This window comes from Macaca mulatta, chromosome 12 (assembly GCF_049350105.2).
Source record: "Macaca mulatta isolate MMU2019108-1 chromosome 12, T2T-MMU8v2.0, whole genome shotgun sequence".
NCBI lineage: Eukaryota > Metazoa > Chordata > Mammalia > Primates > Cercopithecidae > Macaca > Macaca mulatta.
This window is the reverse complement of record NC_133417.1, coordinates 56,480,209-56,503,590: the sequence shown is the minus strand read 5'-3', so window position 1 is coordinate 56,503,590 and position 23,382 is coordinate 56,480,209. Positions and strand designations below refer to the sequence as shown.

At 41.2% G+C, this 23,382-nt stretch overlaps 1 protein-coding gene across 50 annotated transcripts in view; it reads left to right on the top strand.

Moving 5' to 3' along the window:
• NEB (nebulin) overlaps positions 1-23,382 on the top strand; it is a 225,846-nt gene that overhangs the window by 161,693 nt on the left and 40,771 nt on the right. For 34 of the 50 annotated variants that reach the window (XM_077956983.1, XM_077956987.1, XM_077956978.1 and 31 more), the window contains exons 115-134: positions 48-155; positions 724-828; positions 927-1,031; positions 2,013-2,111; positions 2,458-2,568; positions 6,925-7,029; positions 7,685-7,789; positions 8,035-8,139; positions 10,930-11,034; positions 11,199-11,303; positions 11,936-12,040; positions 13,372-13,476; positions 14,851-14,955; positions 17,199-17,303; positions 18,016-18,123; positions 19,843-19,947; positions 21,555-21,659; positions 22,117-22,221; positions 22,875-22,979; positions 23,070-23,180. In XM_077956983.1, the coding sequence (XP_077813109.1) occupies positions 48-155; positions 724-828; positions 927-1,031; positions 2,013-2,111; positions 2,458-2,568; positions 6,925-7,029; positions 7,685-7,789; positions 8,035-8,139; positions 10,930-11,034; positions 11,199-11,303; positions 11,936-12,040; positions 13,372-13,476; positions 14,851-14,955; positions 17,199-17,303; positions 18,016-18,123; positions 19,843-19,947; positions 21,555-21,659; positions 22,117-22,221; positions 22,875-22,979; positions 23,070-23,180 (2,112 nt within the window). Of the gene's footprint in view, positions 1-47; positions 156-723; positions 829-926; positions 1,032-2,012; positions 2,112-2,457; positions 2,569-6,924; positions 7,030-7,684; positions 7,790-8,034; positions 8,140-10,929; positions 11,035-11,198; positions 11,304-11,935; positions 12,041-13,371; positions 13,477-14,850; positions 14,956-15,631; positions 15,737-17,198; positions 17,304-18,015; positions 18,124-19,842; positions 19,948-21,554; positions 21,660-22,116; positions 22,222-22,874; positions 22,980-23,069; positions 23,181-23,382 lie in introns of all 50 variants that reach the window. The other 16 variants (XM_077956975.1, XM_077956985.1, XM_077956984.1 and 13 more) reach the window with 2 other exon arrangements.

Here is a 23,382-nt window from a genome sequence, read left to right as displayed (position 1 = left end):
CTTCTTGTTTACCCATCACTGATCTCATTCCAACTTTGCTTTTGCAGTTCAAGTACAAAGAAGCCTATGAACACACCAAGGCATATGGGTATACACTTGGTCCCAAAGATGTTCCATTTGTGCACGTCCGGAGAGTCAACAATGTTACCAGCGAGGTACCTGAATGCTGATTCTCCAAGAGACATACTGAGTTTTAATAGCCATGGCTTTGTTTGAAATGCATTAAGAATGAACTGTATTTCAGTTGTAAACCTACATACCAGCAAAAACGAAAAAGCTCCTTATTGTCACATTTTGATACTGATATTTCTTGGCAGTGGTTTTTTTGTATCTGGTAATGCCTTGGAGAGACTCGGCTCCATAGATTATGATGCAAAACTTTTCTAAAGAAATAATTTCTTCTTTTGACATTTATATTCAAAAATCTTTAATAAGGTTGCATTTTAGTCTGACTCATGATCCTGGTTTTCTACACCAACTATTGGTTTGCATATCTGATCCTACTATGCAGCCGTCTGATAGAAAGTGGAAGGCTTTGTGCTCAGAATTCTTCACCGAAATGAAATAACTCTCATTTTCTCCTTTTTTCCTAATCTCAATCATTTTCTATATCCTTGATATTTCCTCCCCTCTTCCTTATTAAAATATTTTATTCTTGATTAGTCAGTAGATGCTCTCGTCATCCCTTACTAAATACCTGTAATGATATTTCCTCCAATGTAGAGACTGTATCGGGAATTGTACCACAAACTGAAAGACAAGATCCATACAACTCCCGATACCCCTGAGATCCGCCAAGTCAAGAAGACACAAGAGGCTGTCAGTGAGGTGGGTATTTTCTTAGGAAAGACAGGGAGTAGAGACAGGGATGAATGTCAATCATTCGGTCTCTAATGCATGTGTTTTTGGGTATTTTTTTTCTTTAGTTGATCTACAAATCAGACTTCTTCAAGATGCAGGGCCACATGATCTCTCTGCCATACACACCCCAAGTGATCCATTGCCGCTACGTAGGAGACATTACCAGTGATGTAAGCATCTTGTAGGGGTCTTTCTGGAGTAGTCTTAACAAGAGGCAGGCTTGCTTTCAGCAGTTAAAACAACCAGTGGTCTTGGAACAGCGTTTTCTGATAAACACTTCTAAACAAAGAGTACAAGTTGGAGGTAAGACAATGTGGGAGGAGGATGCCACGATTCTCCAGCTATGGAAACAGTAATAAGAGGACCACTTGGGGAAGACAGAATTGCCATTACTCTTGATCACTCAGTGACCACCATTCTACATTCAACACGGAATCATTCCAACTCCTCACTCCCTAACTCCCTATGTGGCCTCCGTCCCAGGTCATGTTGAGTATTTTCCTCTCACTCATCCCTACTCTGACCCCGTTAGCAACTTCTTGCTGCCACTTTTTTCATTCTCCTTGTATGTTCTCTCCTCCTAAAAGATCAATCCATTCAATCTGTTCTTTTCTCCAATCAATATTACAGTAATAAAATAATAGCAGTGTTCTCTCCTCACCTCAGGGCTAGAGACTTAAATGAAAAAACCCATGACTTATTTGGGTGCAAGTAAACTAAGAGTACAAGGTAGATGAACCAGCCAGGCATGGTGGCTCATGCCCGTAATCCCAGCACTTTGGGAGGTTGAGGTGGGCAGATCACCTGAGGTCAGGAGTTCAAGACCAGCCTGGCCAACATGGTGAAACCCCGTCTCTACTGCAAATACAAAAATTAGCCGGGCATGATGATGTACATCTGTAATCCCAGCTACTAGGGAGGCTGAGGCAAGAGAATTGCTTGAACCTGGGAGGTGGAGGTTGCAGTGAGCCAAGATCTTGGCATTGCATTCCAGCCTGTGCAACAAGAATGAAACTCTATCTCAAAAAAAAAAAAAAGTAGATGAACCAAAACGAAAGATACAGTAATGAAGAAGTGTTGCTACTCCTTCTTTTGTGTTTCCTGATTTACATTTGCTTATGACCAGCTGTATTTCTGTGTTTGCCTCTCAGATTAAATACAAAGAGGACTTGCAGGTCCTGAAGGGATTTGGCTGCTTCCTGTATGACACTCCTGACATGGTCCGCTCCCGGCACCTGCGGAAGCTCTGGGTGAGTGCACATCATCGCAACGCATAATTACCCCTGCACAGCTGGATGCCCCCATCACCAGCCTCCAGGGCTAGGCAGAAGGGATCTTAGCCTGCAGCTACTTCTAAGGGGAAATTTACCATTAACTCACTTGAGCCGGTTATCACCTGCTTAATGTGATCTGTGCCTCCTGTGGAAGGTGCTGAGCTTCCTTAAATGACAATTGTTTTTGCTTCTGCCTGGGAAGACATCCAGGACACATGAAAGCCCTGCTCAGCTTACACATGCCAGCCATTTGAAAGACAACATGACATGAATCCCAGAAGTGATTAATCAACTTGTATTTCTCTTTTTTTTTTTTTTTAAGTCTAATTACCTGTACACTGATAAGGCAAGGAAGATGCGAGACAAATACAAAGTGGTGCTTGACACTCCAGAATACAGAAAAGTGCAAGAACTGAAGACACATCTGAGTGAGGTAAGGACCCTTTACTTGTCACTAAAGTCAACCAAATTGACCAGTACAAACTGAATTACTCCACAAGGTTCTTAGTTCCTCTAGTGACTGCTGTTCAGGCAACTGTGGCAGGTAAAATATTTCCCCTCTTCACTGTGGAATGACTACTATGTCAAGCAAGTCAACCAACTGCACTTTACCTCAGTTTACTTATTTTGCCCCCTTTTGGTAAGATAAGCATATTCATACTTGCTCTTCCTATGTCTAGGGCTGATGAGGGTTTTTGCATGATTTTATAGATTAGAAAGACCTTCTTTTTTCTTTTCTTGTTTTTGAGATGGAGTTTCGCTTTCGTTGCCCAGGCTGAAGTGCAATGGCGTGATCTCAGCTCACTGCAACCTCCGTCTCCTAGGTTCATGCAGTTCTCCTGCCTCAGTTTCCAGAGTAGCTGGGATTACAGGCATGCACCACCACGCCTGACTAATTTTGTGCTTTTAGTAGAGATGGGGTTTCTTCATGTTGGCCAGGATGGTCTCGGACTCCCGGCCTCAGGTGATCCACCCGCCTTGGCCTTCTAAAGTGCTGGAATTACAGGCATGAACCACCACGCCTGGCCTAGAAAGGCCTTCTTACTTATTATTTTTGTTGTCTCTAAACTTAACTTATTTCAAAATTTTCTTTAATTCCTGCTATCAGGAGCCCTGAACATGGCAGTGCCATTGGAGAAGCCTTCAATGGCTCCCTGCTCTGCTGCCCACTCAGTAAAAAACAGACTACTTAGTTTCATGTTCAGTTGGCATTGAGGCTCCTGATATATTGCAGTTATTTGTGAATAGATCTGATTCTTTCACCTAGAGTGTTGGTTCCTTGATGATTAGACCCCATGTTATTTATGTGTGTCCCATAGTGCCCTGGCCATAACAGATGTGCATGTTTGCCAAAGGGCATTTCACAAGTGTAAATGGTTGCTCTTCTTATAGGTCAGTTGACCATTCTCATTCTACTGTCACTCTGGTATTGTAGCTCCATTCAACAGTTTGTGCATTCACCATTCTGTATTGTGGCTTCACCCAGCTGAGCATTGGCTTCCAGGCCATTTCATCCTTCTCAGTAGCTCTGATGGCTGCTGATTAGGAATCTTATGCTCTTAGCGATGCCCTGAAATACCAAATGTCACCCTCAGTGGAGGGGATATGCAGCTTCCTATACTCAGTGAGCCAGAGACAGAGGATGACTAACTCTTCAGCTTTTGCAAATGCAACATTGAGCCCATTTGCTTTCCTAAAAGCTTCACTGTGTTATTTCAGCCAGTGCTCGCACTCAGACTGGAATGCTTATGTTATTTTTATCCAAGTAAAGTTGTGCTTTTCCACTCTGGCTCAGTATGAGAATCACCTGTAAAATATTTAAAAACCACCCAGAGAGGGCCCTGACCCCTAGTTCCACAGCAGACTCTGATTCTCTGTGTCTGGGCATCTGTATACTTTTAGATGCTCTACAGAGATTCTGTTTAATAATATGCAACCTGTGTTGAAAACCACTGCACCACATCTCTCCTATATGATTATGATTATGATTTATAATCATAATCATAATAAAATGGTAACTTACAGTGCTTCAGAGTAAAGATAACTCTGAAATACCTTTACTTTTTTTGGCTTTCTGGGTTCAGAATTATCTAAAACTTTAGTTTCTCCTCTTCTCAATTCCCAGGGGGATTTTGTGCAAATTGCGCATCAGCACTGAGAAAGAAGAATGGATATTTTTCAGTAGAGCAGTTTGCACCACATTTGCCTCTCCATAAGAATGACCCAGACTTGATAAAATACTGATCCAAGCCACTCCCCTGAATTCAGAAGGGTTGGGAGAGAGCCTACGAATCTGTTTTTAATAAGAACCGTGGTGGGGGTTAATACCAGGAAAGTTTAGAAAACATTGAGTTAGTAAAAAGTGTGATGGCCAAAAGAAGTTACTGATTTTTGAGTTGTCTTTCAATTGTGTAGATTCTTGACATATACACATTTATAGTACTAGGAAGCAGGCATGTTGTCCCAAGAAGCATAAGCGATGCATACCTAAGTACAGGGGAAATATAATACACAGAGAAATGTATAATTCTAGAAATGGCATAGAGGCCATGCACAGTGGTACATACCTATTGTCCTAGCTACCTGGGAGGCTGAGACCAGAGGATCACTGCAGTGCAGGAGTTTGAGGCCAGCCTGGGCAATATAGTGAGACACTGTCTCTAAAAATAAATACATAAATAAAATTTAAAAATAAGAAAAAATGGCTTGGGAGAATTGGGTTTTAGTCCCAGATTTACTTCCAGTTAGCTATATGACCTTATGTAATTCACAACTTTAGCACCCTAATTTCCTAAACTGAAGAATTGGACTAAATGATGATTTGAGCTCATTTTAACCATAAAATTCTATGAGTTGTTGATTTACTTTACTCAAAATTTAGCTTGTAAGAAACATTAAGTTTTCATTTAGTTTATCTCTTTCCTCTCAATAGTAACATGAGAAAAACAGCCCCAAACACACGAGTTACACTTTGTTTTAACTTGCAGTGGTATATAATTCGGATTTAAAGAAATCGACGTGTGTGTGTGTGTATGTGTATTTCTTACATTTTATCTGTTCAACTGGTATTTATATCCATGATTAGAATTTATGGGGTTCCCATTTGTTCTTTCTCATTTGCCTCATTATTTAAATTCCTTCAACATTTATTAGGGAACTATTATTTTTTAGGCCCTTTGTCTGAGCTCTAGTTGATGAAAGGATCGTACCATTGAACTGCTGTGCCCTAGTCTTGGAGAAGAAACAGGCATCAGTGTGATAAATGGTCTTATATAGGAATAGTCAAGACAGCATGGACTCTTGGAGTTTTCCAGGCAAATAAGAGGGAGAAGAACATTCAAGGCAGGAAGGACAGTCTGTGAAAGCAGCCACACTGAGTTCTTGTGACTGGGAGTAGTTTACATAGCACATGGGGGGTGTGGCAGGACACTGGGAAATGAAGCTATTACAGAAATATGGGTTGAAGCCAGGTTATAAAGACTCGTAGGTGTTATGTAAATGCCCTTGGACCTTGTGAAAAATCATTGAAGAATTATTTCTATGAAGAATAGATTTGAGCATTAAAAAAATATGTGTCTCAGACTTTTGAAAGATGGGTGAATCACGTGGAGTGGTCCAATAGAGGAGCTGAGCAGGTGGTTTCGACATGTAGAAAATAAGATGGAAGGCTGAACTGGAGCAGTGGTGTTGGCAAAGAATCAGATTTCAAAATATCACAAAGTGAGGGGCCCAGGATTCATGACCATTTTGATGTAGGAATAAGGGAGGAGCCTAGGATGACTCCCTGCAGTTTCTGGCCTGAGTAACTGGGATATCAACGAGTCATTCAGCAAAATAGAGAAAATAGGAGAAGTAATTTGAGATAGAGATAGAGGCAATATAAAGAATTATACATTGAACATGGTAAATCACCCAAATTCAGAAAGTTGCAGAAAACTTGGGTCTGGAGCTCAGGAAAGACACCGGATATGTAGATTTGGAAGTCATCAATCTCAAAGTGATGTTTGAGATCACAGGTACAGATGAGATCACCCCAGGAGAATGTCTTGGGTGAAAGGGGCCAATCCTTCACCCCAGCTAACAGCAGCCTTTGCATGAGAGCAGAACCACAGAGGGAGGCTGATGAGGAAGCCTAAAAGACAGGAGGCCACCTAGGGAAGAATGGTGGAATGGAAGCCAGAGAAAAGGGTTTTCAGGAATGAAACACTGAGCAGCTTCAGTTGCTACAGAGAAGTGTTCGTGGCAATCATGAAGTTCTTGGTAGTCTCAATGAGTGTGACTTCATTGGTGTGAGTAGGTGGGAGCCAAACTATGGTCTTGAGAAATTAATCAAAAGAGAGGCAAAGAAGAAACACAGGCAACTTGGCTGAGAAAAGAAGAATGAAGGCCATTGGCTAGAGGCTGGAAAAGGCTTAATTAATGACAGGAGGTCTTGAGTCTGTTTGCAGGTGAAGACAGGGTTGGGAAAACAAGAAGGATGGAAGATACAGAGGAGAAGGGGACAATTGCTGAAATAGTGTACTAGAAGGGACAACTGCAAGTGGGACCAAGAACACAGCAGGAGGCTTGAATTTTGGACAGGCTAGAGAATGTCTCTTGTTTTGACACAGGGGAAAAGAGAAAAGGAGGGTGCAGGAGGTAAATAGAAGGTTGGTTTATTGGGAAGAAACTGTAATCATTGCAGTGGGAGGGCTCCTACCTTTTCTATGTAAAAGCAGTGAAGGCATCTGCAGAGAACATAACATGCCCATGAAACAGAAATGATGGTGATGACTTGGTTTATGTCTAGCTGGTCTACAGAGCTGCAGGCAAGAAGCAGAAGTCAATCTTTACTTCAGTTCCTGATACTCCTGATCTTTTAAGAGCCAAGCGAGGGCAGAAGCTTCAGAGTCAGGTAAGCTCAGAGGTTCATAAACCTGCCACTCAGGCATCACAGCGGGTGATTATATGTGCCTGGCCTCACCTGGCCAGTGGCAGACTCACACACTTGGTTGTCCTTGCTGCAACCTCATGCCCACTAACACTGCACTTGAAGAAGCAGTTCTCTTTGGGGCCATGATCATTATGGTTGTGTTTTACTCAGGTAAGGGATGCCATATCTTCTTTCCTAAGTGTTATAAAACTTGTGAAGTCTGTGGACCCAAACTAATGAAAATAATTGCTTGATCATTCTGTAGGATCTTTCTGTTATCCACAGACAAATGAAGCTATATTTCATGCATTCAAGCAAAAATGAGGGGAAAATATGTTGAGGGGTCTATCAGAATCCTCTCACTCTTCTGTTAGCATTCTTTATCACATGGCTTTGCTTGGATCATACTCAGCAGTAGGCATATTAGATAACTGGAGTATGTATATGTGTTTTCAAATATGAGACAGAGAGAAACAAATGAACGGAAGCACATATAACAAAAAAACAAGCAAACAAACATCAGGACAGTAAGCAGATACCACCTTCCCGCTGAATGGTTAGAAATGAATGAAGTGGACTGAATGCTAAATACTAAATGCTTTATCTCTATGACACCTCACTTTCTTCTCTTATTCAGTATCTGTATGTTGAACTTGCCACCAAAGAGAGACCCCATCATCACGCTGGAAACCAGACCACAGCCTTGAAGCATGCTAAAGATGTGAAGGACATGGTCAGCGAGGTAAGATAGGAATTCAGCACTGAGGCACTGGGTAAAAGGAAAAATACTTTGTTAAATACCTTCCCCTGCTACATCTGATCAGAGAGTTCATTACTATAAATGGTGCTCAGCATCATCAAAACACAAAAGGCAGAGCTATTCTCTTAAAGTGTGTGACACATTGTGCCCCTCCACAAGACCTGTGGCTTGGTTGGAAATTGGGAAGACATTTAAACTTGTCTCTCTCTTCTGTATTTATTTCTCAGAAAAAGTACAAGATTCAATATGAAAAGATGAAGGACAAGTACACTCCAGTTCCAGATACGCCAATCCTCATCAGAGCAAAGAGAGCTTACTGGAATGCCAGCGATGTATGCATCCTTTCCTTTTTTCTTCTGCTGTGATAGGGAGAGCTGAGGTTGAAGTACCTAAGAAACATAACATATTTCAGCCGTATCCATAGTTCTAAGTCATGGCCCAGGAAAAAAAACACACTTTTTTTTAAGGAGGAAAAAAAAATGGCCCAAAGAATACCAGTCAGGCAAAATAGCTGGGAGATACCAGAAGCCTATTCTTCTCAATTCTCTCCTGAGTAAAAATATGACCCTTTCTTGTAATTCTTCAGTAGCATTTTCTGGGGATACTTGACAGTTAATTTACTTATCCATAAAATTATAGTCTTGGAGTCAGCCAGACATGGATTCAAATCCTGATGCTATTACTTGCCTGCTGTATGACTCTATATCATTTGTCTAATTTTTCTGAGTCTCTTTTCATATATGTGGAATGACAATGAAAATTGTGATAATTAAGTAAAACCAAACAAGATAATGTATATGTGTCTAGCATGCTGCTGGGCTCCTAGTTGACACTCAGAAAATGTTTGTTCCCTTTCTTCTCTTAATTGCATATAGATCATGTGAATGATGCATGACACAGTGGTTAAAATTAGGGAGGACAGATGTTCATTTTCTATATCACACAATTGAGGGCAAGGCTGCCTTTTTTTTTTTTTTTTTTTTGGAGACGGAGTCTCGCTCTGTCGCCGGGGCTGGAGCGCAGTGGCCGGATCTCGGCTCACTGCAAGCTCCGCCTCCCGGGTTTACGCCATTCTCCTGCCTCAGCCTCCTGTGTAGCTGGGACTACAGGCGCCCGCCACCTCGCCCGGCTAGTTTTTTGTATTTTTTTAGTAGAGACGGGGTTTCACCGTGTTCGCCAGGATGGTCTCGATCTCCTGACCTCGTGATCCGCCCATCTCGGCCTCCCAAAGTGCTGGGATTACAGGCTTGAGCCACCGCGCCCGGCCCCAAGGCTGCCTTTTAATGGTAATAATCAGTTAATGAAGATGTGAAATAGTGACTCGAAGGTAAATAGCCAGTCCTTACAGGTTTTGTGTCTCAGGGCCCAACCAGGAATTCACTGTACCCATTACCAGAGCCACACCCCAGAGGACTAGACATGTTGGGACTTAAACTAAGCCAAAAATCAAGCCAACTTCATAACCCCCTCAACTTAGCAACATATGTCTAGGATTTCAAGGCATCTTAAGGTAATTGCAGTACGCCCTAAGCAGAAAAGAGAAGGTACAGCAAATGTGAACAATATCTCAGTTCCATAATGTTGTTAGGAATTTTTATTTGGAGCAGAGAAGAGCCTACTAGTTAGAAAAAAGGCAATGCCAGTTAGTGCTTAAAATATAAGGTGGGGCCGGGCACGGTGGCTCACGTCTGTAATCCAAGCACTTTGGGAGGCCAAGGTGGGCGGATCACGAGGTCAGGAGATCGAGACCATCCTGGCTAACGCGGTGAAACCCCGTCTCTACTAAAAATACAAAAAACTAGCCAGGCATGGTGGTGGGCGCCTGTAGTCCCAGCTACTCAGGAGGCTGAGGTAGGAGAATGGCGTGAACCCAGGAGGCAGAGCTTGCAGTGAGTCGAGATTGCGCCACTGCACTCCAGCCTGGGTGACAGACCAAGACTCCGTCTCAAAAAAAAAAAAAATGTATATATATATGTATGTGTGTGTGCATATATATGTGTATACACACACACACATATACATACATACATACTGGGAAAAAATCATATACTCCCCTCCAAATCTACCTTCTAGGATATTTTTAGTTTTCTTGTGACATCCTCCATCATTATCACTTCAAAGTTACTGTTGAATATTTATTTGAACCAAGCTGAATTAATATCTTACAGCAGTGACCACACATGGAAATTGGCCCTGGGATTCATCATGCCCCACTGGACAGTGCCATCCCTAGGGCTTTATCAGTAGAAATTCTGATAACTCTGATCTTTACAATAGTCTAATGTAACAAGGGTAGTATCTGGCATTTAATTCAGTGTATTAACCGTGGCTAGCCCCACAAGTAGATTTAAGCAATCTTATGATCCATCTAAAAAACAAAATTACAAAGTCAAAGAAAAGACACCTTTCATTGTGTGTTTGCTCAGCTACCCAAAAAGAAAAGAACTGTTTGACGTTGAAAATAGGTTGTGCAGAGAAGCACCCATCTTGTGTAGATTAGATGAATCTTCTATGATGTTCTCAGTTTAGAATCAGAGCTGTTTTCTCTAGAAATATCACAAAGATAAAGATTATAATGAAATAAAGTTTTAAGACTGCTTAGTGGAGAAGGCATTTTAATACCAGGAGTTAGAAGCTAGACCTTTTTCCCTTTTCCAGGTACATTAGCATATCTTGGACTCAACAATATTATGTTTGGGTTTTTTTTTCTCCCTCTCAAATGAGCTTTTGGTTTATGTTTTACATTTTAAAAAACTTTTTATTTTAAGAAGTCTTAGATTAACCAAAAAGTGGCAAAGATAGTACAGAGTTCTCACATGCCCCACACCCAGGGGAACACCCCTATTCTCCTGTTGCCAACACCTGTATCACCATCGTAGATTTGCCATGACCAATGAACCAAGATTGATACATTATGATCAGTTAAATTCCATAGTTGCTTTGGATTTCATCAGTTTTCCCTAATGCTCTTTTTCTCTTCCAGGGTCTGAAAAAAGCTTTTAAATTTTTCCTAAATGTATTCGTGGGAAAACCAAAGAGAGAAGACAAGAGAGTTCAAGCGTAAAAGAGCTCAGTTATTTAACTTGGTAGTTTTTTGTAATTCATGTGCTTTTTCTTTCTAGCTACGCTACAAAGAAACATTTCAAAAGACCAAAGGAAAATACCACACAGTGAAAGATGCCCTAGACATTGTCTATCATCGCAAAGTCACAGATGACATCAGTAAAGTATGTGCCTAAATATTTCTACTTGTGTTGGGCTCTATAACTCACCATATAGATACATATATTTTTTAGCAATCTCCCTCTTCTAAAGTTCTCCAGAGAGAAGAAGCCATATTTACATTAACTTTGGGTAAGACTTACAGCTGTCTTTGTGTTTTTCATAACAGATAAAATACAAGGAGAACTACATGAGCCAGCTGGGTATCTGGAGGTCCATTCCTGATCGTCCGGAGCATTTCCACCACCGAGCAGTCACTGACGCAGTCAGTGATGTGAGTGTTGACATCTTCTGTTTTCACATATAAATTCATATTCCCATTTAAGTTCTGAAATCAAACACTTCATAAAAACTGAAGAAACACTTGGCTAGATTTTAGATTTTGTGTGTGGATGTTTAAATCATAAAACTCAATTGCTAAGTGAGTGAATTTCAACTTGGGAGAAGGAAATGTATATTCAAATTTATAAACCTATTTTTCTCCTAAATGTATGATACCATATTACAGTACTGGAAGTGATATATATCATCTAGGAAAGAGCCTATTTTTGATCCATTGAAGTGACAACTTCATGAAGCAATTAAGACACATAACAATGCTCACTTAGAAGGTTCAGCTCTGTGTATGAAAATATAGCTGCCAAGCTAATGATATACTCTCTAGGAAAGCATGCCTGTTAAATTTGAATTGCTTTAATTAGTATTAAAAGTGGAAAACTTCCATATGTTATAGAACAATATACCAGAGGTCAGTATTACTGGAAACTTCTTTTAAATAATTGTTTTAATACTTTATTATTTCATATACCTCAAGGGGTGGGGCTTCTGTTTGTTCCACTTGTATAGATACTAACTTACTGCTGTTTGGAGATGGCTTCTTAGAACTCTTTGATGTTCTTCTCCCAGGTAAAATATAAGGAAGACTTGACTTGGCTTAAAGGCATTGGTTGCTATGCCTATGATACCCCTGATTTCACTCTGGCTGAAAAGAACAAGACTCTCTACAGCAAGGTATATATATTCAAGGAGAATTGGCCACATCCATTTGACACATACCTGTACCCACAGAGAGAATTAGCACTGAGGAAATCGTCCTTCACGTTTCCATCCGTATCATGGCTTCTAGACCTTACAGTTTGAGTACATGCTGAATTGTTCACTCCTAGGGAACTCTTGGGTATTAACCTCATTGACTGAAGGCATTTATTTGAATTTGATGAAAAGTCATCTCAGTTCAGCCCCTCATGATTCTTCTAGAACTCTCTCCTTATTAATATGTCTCTGGGTAGTTTCTCCTATTAAAGCTGATATGATAGCCAATATAAAGTGGGGTTATTTTAATCCACAAATAATGTATGACATGAGGCAAACCATCTAGTTTTTATGGCCTCATTTTCCTATTTACAAAATAAAGCAATTCAATTCACTTGCATTTGAGCTGTACGAGATGATCCAGCAAACTTTTTCCTGAAAAATGCCAAGTAGTAAATAAAACGTCTAAGAAGATGTTGTGGGCCAAATTCATTCTAGGGCACATTCTTCTTTGTTTGTTACAACACCGTGGAACGGTGAAACCCATTCTAATTCATGAAGCTGTTTAAAAACAGGTGGCATGTTTAAAAACAGGGTCATACCCCACACCTGCTCTTAGAAGATTATGATTATCTGATTAATTGCTGGAAAACTATCTTCAAATTAATGTACTAAAAACCTTCAAGTGCACATGAAAATACTTTCAAAGTTAAATAATAATTATAATATTTAGATTTTTGCCCAATATGGAAAATAAGTCTATTCAGCATCCATTCAATGGAAGCGTTTTCTAGTGTCCACTTTTGGGCCAGTTTTCAAGACATCTAGGCAGTTCTACCCTTCATTGCCTTGGAGGCAGAATAAACAATCAGTAAATATGTGTTAGCTTGGCTGGGTTCTATGGCTCACGCATGTAATCCCAGCACTTCGGGAAGCCAAGGCAGGTGGATAGCCTGAGCCCAGGAGTTCGAGACCAGCCTGGGCAACATGACAAAACCCCATTGCTACAAAATATACATAAATTAACCAGGCGTAGTGGTGTACCACCTGTAGTCCCACCTACTTGGGAGGCTGAGGTGGGAACATCGATTGAGCCTGGGAGGCGAAAGTTGCCATGAGCTATGACTATGCCCTGCACTCCAGCCTGGGCAAAAGAGTGAAACCCTGTCTCAAAACAAACCAACAGACGAATATGTGTTAGCTCTGAATATGAATTAATTATCACAATGATATGATATGATAAACAGCATGTCTCATTCTTAAGATAATCATAGCCTGCTGTCAAGTAACTATGTTCTGTTTTTTTCTAGTATAAGTATAAAGAAGTATTTGAAAGGACGAAGTCAGATTTCAAGTATGTTGCCGACTGTCCAATCAATAGGCATTTCAAGTATGCAACTCAATTGATGAATGAGGTATGTATGAATAAACTGCTCCAATTAAGCCTATTCAATTCCGTAAAGGAAGTCTCAGAGTTTTTTTTTTTAATTAAAGCCCAATACACAGAATGACAGGAAAGCCATCCTAAGTTTTCATTTTAACTAAAGATTTGGAAAGGACTATAATGTCACCATCCAGCAAGCTCTGGCAAACTACAAATAAGAACAAGTGAAGGGACCGTTCAGTGGTGGGAGAGTCCTGCGAACATCAGCACCTCTGCACAAACGCAGGGCAGCACAGCCCGCGGGTGACAATACCAGGGAGGTAAAGGATTTTCTTGACTGTCGGCGGAACTCCCTTATATAGAATATTGTGTAGATTTGGGAGACACAGAAGTTCAAGGTTAATTTAGTATCCTCTACTAAGGCACCAAAATGTCAGTGGTTAGGAGAGCTATGCTAAAGGAATAGTTGTGATTCATGCTTCAAAGATATTGCCATTTTACTCCCACATATATTGGTGCACAGAAGTATCCATTTGCACCCCAATTTTTTCTTTCTATTTTATCCAGCCTTTCCTGTAACCATCTTTTCAATAATTTAAATTTAGCTCAAGATGGCTAAAATAAACAAGCTGTGAATTTTTTTAGTTTGGATGGTTTTATAACATTGGGATGGCTTTGTAGTTAAAGTTGTATTTAATTTCCTATTTTCAGATTTTTCACAGGTTTCCATAAGTTCAAAAATTACATGAGAAAATTAGTACAATGTATCTAAAAATGAAAATGTAGCCAATGGTCTATTTACTTAAATGTATGACTTTTTTGTTGTTTGTTGTCTTTACATTTGATTGTTCACTTTCAGTAGATTTCCAGACTGGACAACCCTGAAGAATTACTGCCAGTAGCTTCCTATGAATATAATCTTGATATATTTTGTTTGTGTTTTTCTATTTCATGAAGAATCTCCAGGTCTCCTTTATAATCCAATACATTAATAGCATTAGAAGACTATTACAAATTTCCCATGGATGTTTTAGCATCAGTTATGCTTTGAGATTCTCACAGCCTTAGATAGTAAACCTGTAGCTTATCAGTACCCTATTTTAAATATACTGTTAAATGCCATAAAACCTAATGTTGCTAATGGCATCATATGTAAAGATGGAAAATGGGCACAAGGAACTCTAATTTCAGTGTCATAAATGTAACCTATCCCACACTCCAGCCTTCTTCAGGTAATCTTCCTTCACTTGACTCTCTTTGCTTCCCTGTTTTTATTGACTTGGGTATGTTGGGAGCCCGCCACTAGAGATGACATGTTCTGGCCCTCTGCAGTGTTTACCTTGAGACATTTCTGTGTAGCCTTGAAGTTGTACTCTTGCTATAATATGCTATGATGTTTGAGCAGAAAAAATACAGAGCTGATTATGAGCAGCGGAAAGATAAATACCACCTGGTAGTCGATGAGCCTAGACATCTGCTGGCTAAGACTGCAGGCGACCAGATCAGTCAGGTACTGTGATGGGGCTGGCCGGTGGCCCAGGCAGGACTGTGCTCCTGGTTTCTCATGAGATGTCGTCCCGTCTGCTGCAAGGATGTCATAGGTTCTGCCTATGATATTGGGCTGTTCTGTTTCAAAGTATCTGTCTAGCCACCCAAAGAGCCTATCAGCTATTTGAGTGCGCCAGTCCATGCTCTGTGTTCTCACTTGTGCTGTGGTGAAGATGAAAGGAAAAGCTGGGTCCTCCCATCCTTTACTCTTCTAGAGAACCTGTTTGAAAACTGCAACTGTAAATTGCAGATTGAGTTGCAAAAGCAAAAAAACAAGTGAACAAACAACAGCAACAACAAAAAAACAAAAATTAATGGAAGGAAAGAAGACATAACTCCTTACTATGTATCTTTCTATTCCAAACATGTTGTCTTTTCTATAAAGCTATTTTGGTGGTAACATAAGTGAAACTAGCTGTATCATACCCTATTCACAAGGACTATGAATGGTCGACCACAAGCATTGCAGTCATTCTGCTTGGCATTATGACATATTTGATGTCTTCACCCACACATATGTGAGTACATAAAGTGTGTATGCCTACATCTCTTCACTCAGAGGTGACTGGGATATAGAGCCGTGTTCTTTTCTGTCTTCATAAGTCTCTTTTGTGCTTCACTGCTCTTTGCATGGACAGAGAAAATATAAATCTAGTGCCAAGATGTTTCTGCAACATGGATGTAATGAAATTCTGCGTCCAGATATGTTGACTGCTCTCTACAATTCACATATGTGGAGCCAGGTAATGTCTGATGGGATGTGAAGAAGGAGGTTTAGAAGTCTTGGATGCATTCCCTTGTATGCTTTCATTGATTTCCTCTCCCACTCCCTGCCCATGCTGGCTTCACATGGTAAAGCTACGTAAATATTCATTCCTTGTAAATGACCTCTGAATGTGGCCAAAGGTGATGGGACAGTGGTCCTCTGTACATCATTTGACACTTTCAGAACTCTTAATAAAATTACCTGATTCTTTCAAGTGTTATTTCCAAATTGGTATGACATTAATTTATACTTTTCGGTATTTGCCTCAAAGAAATAGATTCCTCAGAGATTGAAGATAGTAAGTAGATTAAACAGCATGTAAAAGGTCTGAATATTTAATGTTTTCATCTAATGTGTCCCTTGTTCAATTATCACTACAACTGTTGCGGGGAGATAAGGATTACCGTGCAGCTCTATGAATATTGTATATGTTCATGGCGCCTCTTGACTTTGATGCTGAATTGCTAGGTTATTTCCAGCACATCTGATCCCACACACACTGGTTAACAGTGTCTCTGATAATAATGCCTTTTTAGGAGGCCAACTGAAGCATGCACTTTCCAGCACATGCTGAAAGGTAAATTTGATGCAGCAATAAACTGATAATTGGTAACTACCAGAATGTTAGTAAAATACCATTTTTCCCAGACATAAAAAAAGTTAATTGAGCTTTTCTATTAGCAACTTGTTTTGTCATTTTAGTTTACCATGAAATCAATATGTGAAATGAGGAGGTTAAGCTATCCCTGTAAATATCCTGTTTGCCTGAACTTCCTCCTTTGTCCTTATATGATCCTCAAATAGTTGTGCATGAAATTTTATGGTGCTCTCTGTATCTGTCCTGCTTAAAACAGCTTCTGTGCATGAAAATAATTATGACTTGAAAATTGCAAAAACAAATGAATTTTTTAAAATGATAAATACTTCAAGCCATATATACTTATTCTTTATTTTACATCCCTGTTTCATCTTTGATATGGAAAAATGCCTTTGGAGATTGTACATGTTCAATACAATATGTTGTGAGTAAAACAATATTTATCAGACTCCAGAGAACAGGTTCTAGTCCTGTTCTGAGATTCGGTCTAAATGTGCCCTTGGGTCAGTCTTGTAACCTCTGGGGGCCTCCGAGTACATGTGTATAAAACATATTGGAACTTAGGAGGCTGAGGCAGGAGAATTGCTTGAACCCGGGAGGTAGAGGTTGCAGCGAGCCGAGATCGCACCACTGCACTCCAGCCTGGGTGACAGAGCGAGACTCCACTCGGAGAAAAAAAAAAAAAAGGAAATTAGTAGTAGTACTATCTGCTCACTCCATTACACTTTTGCTATCAGACACAAATTTATAGTAAACATTTCCAGTTAGGAATTAAAGAGAAAGCTAGATACCATCTCCTAATCTGTGTTTCAAGAGCTAACTCTTCTCTTCCACAATTTAGATCAAATACAGGAAAAACTATGAAAAATCAAAGGACAAATTTACCTCAATTGTGGATACTCCAGAACACCTGCGTACTACAAAAGTCAACAAACAAATCAGCGATGTAAGTGCGAGTAACACTGAATACCTTCTCAAACTCAGGGGGCATCTGCAGACATTGAGGGGCATTTTAAATTGTCACAAAGTCTGGGATACTCTCCATTTAGTGGGAGGATAGTGCTGGGATAGTCTGGGATAGTCTGGGATGGTCTGCCATTTAGTGGGAGGGAGGCAGTGGTGTGAGATGCCCTGTTATGCACAGGATTCTCCTCCCCACTAAAGAATTTTTGTGGCCAGGCACGGTGGCTCATGCCTGTAATCCCAGCACTCTGGGAAGCTGAGGCAGGTGGATCACTTGAGGCCAGGAGTTTGAGACCAGCCTGGCCAATATGGCCAAACCCCATCTCCACTAAAAATATAAAAATTAGCCAGATGTGGTGGTGCACGCCTGTGGTCCCAGCTACTCAGGAGGCTGAGGCGTGATAATTGCTTGAGCCCGGGAGATGGAGGTTGCAATAAGCCAAGATCACGCCACTGCACTCCAGCCTGGGTGGCAGAGTAAGACTCTGTCTCAAAAAAAAGGCATTGTTTTGACCAAACTGGCAGACATACCAGCTGGAAACAGTGAGGTCTTAGCAGAGAGCATGAAAGTACCTGTCAAATTCACAGAATTCTCTTTCCTTTATAACCACTCAGAAAAACACTTTGCATTTATATTTTGATATTATACATTGAGAACCATGACATGATTCTTTCTGCTTTTTGATCTCTTTCAGATCCTTTATAAATTGGAATACAACAAGGCCAAACCCAGAGGCTACACCACAATCCACGACACGCCCATGTTGCTGCATGTCCGCAAAGTTAAAGATGAAGTCAGTGATGTAAGTACTAGAATGGCTTAGCAGTCCCTCTCATCTTGGCCTCCTTCTAATGTGATGTAACAAACCCTGGTTTACATACAGTGATACATTACATAGATAACCCAGTTATCTATTCCCGTGTAACAACCACCCTAAAACTTAGTGGCTTAAAATAACAGTCATCTCTTTTGCTCATGATTCCGTAAGTTGACTGGACACAGTTGAGTAGCCCTATTCCCCATGTTGCTGGCAGACACCTGGGGCTCAGTCAAGCCAGGACATCCAGGTGGCTCACCCCCATGGCTGGCCATTGGTGATGGCTGTGGGCTGGGAGCTGGGCTATTGTGTAGATGAGACAGGAACTCCTTCATGTGACCTCTCCACATGCCTTGGACTTCTCCCCAGGTGGCTCTCCACTTGGCTTAAACATATCCTGAGGTACTGATTTTTTAAAAATGAATTTCCATGACTTTCTCCTAAAGATACTGATTAGTAAACTGGTAAAGAAGGTCTATGGTGAAGCCAGGAAAATTCTGATTCCTATGATCACGTTAGTAAACCCCACTACGGCTCCCTTGGAACAGTTTACTTTGGCCTTAATCACATTAAAACCTAGGATCCTTCCCCAACGATTAATGAGAAAGCCCAGATTGAGGCCCTGGGCCCTGAAATTTAAGAAGAGCAAAAGTGGGTGAAGCTGTAAGTCCCAGGCCCAGGATGGAAAAACTGCCCGTTGGGCCTGCAGAGGCTACGCCTTCCCCATGCCTCTCCCTCCTATCCAAACCCACATATACCAAAACTTGCTAGGTATGTCTCTAGCAATGACAATATATGGTTCCATACATTTTTAAAAGGTAGAATGATTGCTGTATCCATCAGTTCATTCATTTATCAAATATTTAGTGTCTATGTCCCTGACACTAGGAATGAGATGATGGATGACAAACAGTCTTTGCCCTTAAGGAGTTCTTTTTAATGGAAAGAATAGGCAGATTAAAAAAAAAATTATAACATGGCATGATAATAGCTAGAACTGCGGGAGCATAGAAGGACAGCAAGACTAATTCTGTCTGGGTGAGCTGGTGGGGAAAGGCTTCTCTTCCATCAGCAGTTATCAAGATGTTCTGAACGCAGGATTTACTGATTTGGGGAAAGGAAAACCTGAATGAATAGCTGTCCAACCAGTCCTTTCAGCCCAAGCACAGAAACATGAATTATATGGCAGGCTGGGCACGGTGGCTTGCACATGTAATCCCAGCACTTTGAAAGGCTGAGGTGGGCGGATCACCCGAGGTCAGGAGTTCAAGACCAGCCTGGCCAACATGGGGAAACCCCATCTCTACTAAAATACAAAATTAGCTGGGCGAGGTGGCACATGCCTGTGGTCCTAGCTACTCAGGAGGCTGAGGCAGGAGAATTGCTTGAAACTGGGAGGCAGAGGTTGCAGAGATCGCACCATTGTACTCCAGCCTGGACGACAGAGAGAGACTCCGTTAAAAAAAAAAAAAAAAAAAAAAAATTATATGGCGACACTGATGACCACAGTCAGTGTGCCCTGATTTGAGATAGGAAGGTGCATCTTTGCATGGCTGTATCCTTGCTCCTCAGCAGATTTTTAAAATTCCATCTTAAGGAGCACTATGTACTATAGTCATGCATGGATTTAATTTCTTGTTTTTTAAGATGCTCAGTATGCTGCTATAAAAAAAATTAATCTTGTCACTGTGTTTCCTCCCACAGCTGAAATACAAAGAAGTATACCAAAGAAATAAATCCAACTGCACCATTGAGCCAGATGCTGTTCATATCAAAGCAGCCAAGGACGCCTACAAAGTCAACACCAATGTAAGTTCCAGAAACTTCCCCAAACATGGTGGGGGATTTGCCGGCTTCTGTAGGACACATGGCCTCTTTTTACATCTCTTCAGGCAGTTGAGCTCTAGTGATTGATTCCAAAGCAAGAGTCAGGCCCCAGGAGCATGAACAATGATGCTAAAATATAAATGCTGCATTGGTCCTCACAAAGGAGCATGGGGAAGGGCAAGAGAGGCCTCATCCCATGCCATGGATGCTGCACCCACTCAGTTCTTGCAGTGGGTGGCTGAGAAATGGGACATTTAATTCTGAAACATAGGTTGCATTTTTGGAAAATGCCTGAACAGTTTTCATTCTCTTCCCCTGTGCTCTCCTCCTGCCTCAAACTCTACAATCTGCTTCTTCTGATGAAAAAACATTGAGCCATTTGGTGCCATCAGGCATTGGCCTAGACCTTCTTCCTGCTCAGATGTTCCCTGCATTGACTCTGTTCTTGGGTGCAGCATCTTAAGGACTCAACTACAGAAATAATTTTGTGCATTTAGATGAGCACTGACTTCTTAAAAATATATTAAATGGTTATACAATGAAACCATTAAAACCCAATTAGTGCCAGAGGGGACATATATTTATGAGGGCTAGCAAACTGTAATGCCTGTAGGAGCTGGCAAAGAGCTTGTAGGTATCATGAGGATGGATTGAGGGTAGAGGGATAGAAGGATAGATGTGAGATAAAGCAAATGCAGTAAAATGTACCTTGCAAAATCCAGGTTGTATGGGTATTCTCTGTAATATTCTTGCAACTTTTTTGTATATTTGAAATTTTTCAAAATAAAATGAGGGGAAAAAAAACCTTATCAAATAGTATACATAAAAGCATGTGCATTATATTGTGTATAAATTATACCTCAATTTTAAAAAGAGAGAATGAGGAAAGAAATGTGCCTAATAGTGCAGGCCCCTCCCATGGACACTCAAATTAAATTACATACACTTCTGTAGCTGAGATTTGGCCCAATGCAGCCAGTTCCCAGCCCTGAAGAGTCTAGGAAGCGTGCAAGCACCTCTGAGGCCAGAGTGCCTGGGTTTAAATTCCAGCTCCACCAATTGCTAATAGTCCCACCTTGGAAAGTTTACTTAACCTTTCCATCCGGTTCTTCAGCTGTCTATTTCATGCAGTTGTTATGAAGATTTGGTGAATTAATTTTATAAAATTTTGTAATTCATTTAATTAGTTCTGTAATTTGTAAAGAACTTAGAAAAGTGCCTGGCACACAATAAATACCTAGTGTTTGATAATTTTTGTTAAAAATTAAAACTGAATTTAGTTAGAAATTAAAAGTACTCGATTCTGAAGATGATTGGGCTGGACTGGCAGAGCTAGAGAGACTAAAGAATCCTTTCACCTGGAGGCCTTTAAAAATTTTAGCCTCTATTTCGGGACCACAAGCTCCCAACAGATGACCTCTGAGTGGATGACTAGCTGCATAAATTGTACAGAAATTTTAATTGGGGTTCCCTCTTGCATTAGGAATCATGATTTGAGATGTTTTAAAATGCAAGAGCCCCTCTGTGCCGTGTGTGTTTATGAATTTAGCCTACTGAATCAAGTGACTTCTTTCTTCTGTTAAAAACAGCTGGACTATAAGAAACAGTACGAGGCCACCAAGGCCCACTGGAAGTGGACCCCTGACCGACCGGACTTCCTCCAGGCCGCCAAGTCATCCCTGCAGCAGAGTGACGTAAGACGGGACAGACATAGATGATCGTAACTGCATACTGCACCTGAGAAATACAATGAATAATTATTTATAATAACCACTGTCATGGGTGTTAACCCTTGCTCGTTTGAGATCCAAGAAGGAGCAGAGGATGGTTGGGGGAGTGATAGGCGAGCTCAGTACCCAAACCTGCCCATGGAGCCTATTCTCCTTTGGCTGGGCCTGGACACAAATGGCTGAGTTCTGACTGAGGCTGGGGAGAGTCTGGTGGAAGACTGAGGATGGAGGGGCTTGGTCCTGGCAGCTGGGCTGAAAAGGAGGAGTCCAAAATGCAGTGAGGGACCAAGAAGCCCTTCCCTCATTCTGGTAGCAAGTCTTCGTTCTCTCCTTAAGAGGACTCCCTGTGGGTTTAATCAAATGCCCAGCTTCCTCCTGTGCTGTGACCCTTCCCTTTTCTTCTGCCTTTCTTCTGTAACAGTTTGAATATAAGCTGGACCGGGAGTTCCTCAAGGGTTGCAAGCTTTCTGTCACTGATGACAAAAACACGGTGCTGGCCCTCAGGAATACTTTAATAGAAAGTGATGTAAGTATCTAGTTCCTTCCATGATGCCTAATCTCACTCAGGGCCATCTTCCATGGTACAGTCCCCAGGGACACCAGGGAAGGATGGAGAAGAGCTGCTTCCATCAGGGCTCAGGTATGGGTCCTGAATTATGGCCTATCCTGTGATGGGCACCAGCAGTCAAGCAGGGCAGCAGCAGTGCAAGGGCCATTAAATCCAGGTGACGATCCTTGATTTATACTGCACCAGCAGAGAGTTCACACAGCAGGAATTAGGACCCTGAAGGCCTGGCTGGACTCTTTATGGAAACACCATGATTTGTTTTCTATGGGATCATATTTTCCCTTCACTACAGTTTCCTCCTCTGTAAAGAAGGAATAATAATGCCTCCCAGGGCTTCTGGGAGGGACAAATGGCGTATCTGAGAATGCTGTGAACGTAACTCTGACTATATAAAGATTCATCACGAGATCCATTTTGATTGTTATTAAAACCACAACTTGCTAGAGATAAGGAAAAAAACCCTTTTGAATATTTCCCAAGATTTGCAAGTATCACATCTTTTATTGAGTTTAGTATTGTCAACGATGCTGTTCTAGTGGTTTGGGGGTGTAATAAAAATATGTAGGATATCCAGTGGAGCTAAAGAAATGCCCTTTTTCCTGCCCCTGCAGCTGAAATACAAAGAGAAACATGTCAAGGAAAGAGGAACCTGCCATGCTGTACCTGACACGCCTCAGATCCTGCTGGCGAAGACTGTCAGCCACCTGGTGTCTGAGGTAACCCCCCAGCTGCCCATGAGTTCTGCCTCCCTCTTGGGAGAACACCCCAGGCAGATGCCTTAACGACCTCTCTATGGATTCCTCCAGAACAAGTACAAGGACCATGTCAAGAAGCACTTGGCACAGGGCTCATACACAACACTACCAGAGACCCGGGACACTGTTCACGTCAAGGAAGTGACCAAGCACGTCAGTGATGTGAGTGACCAACCACCGCTCTCTTGGCAGCAACAATGCCACTTGACTGTAGAGTCTGGTGAAACAGTGTCAGCTGCCTTTGGCTTCCTTAATGTAGCTTCACTCTTTCTATCAGTATCTACATGTGAACCTTAAACTCTGATTTTTAAAATGACCCAATATTTATTGGCTTTCCAATTCTGGCAATTATGGCAAATGTGGG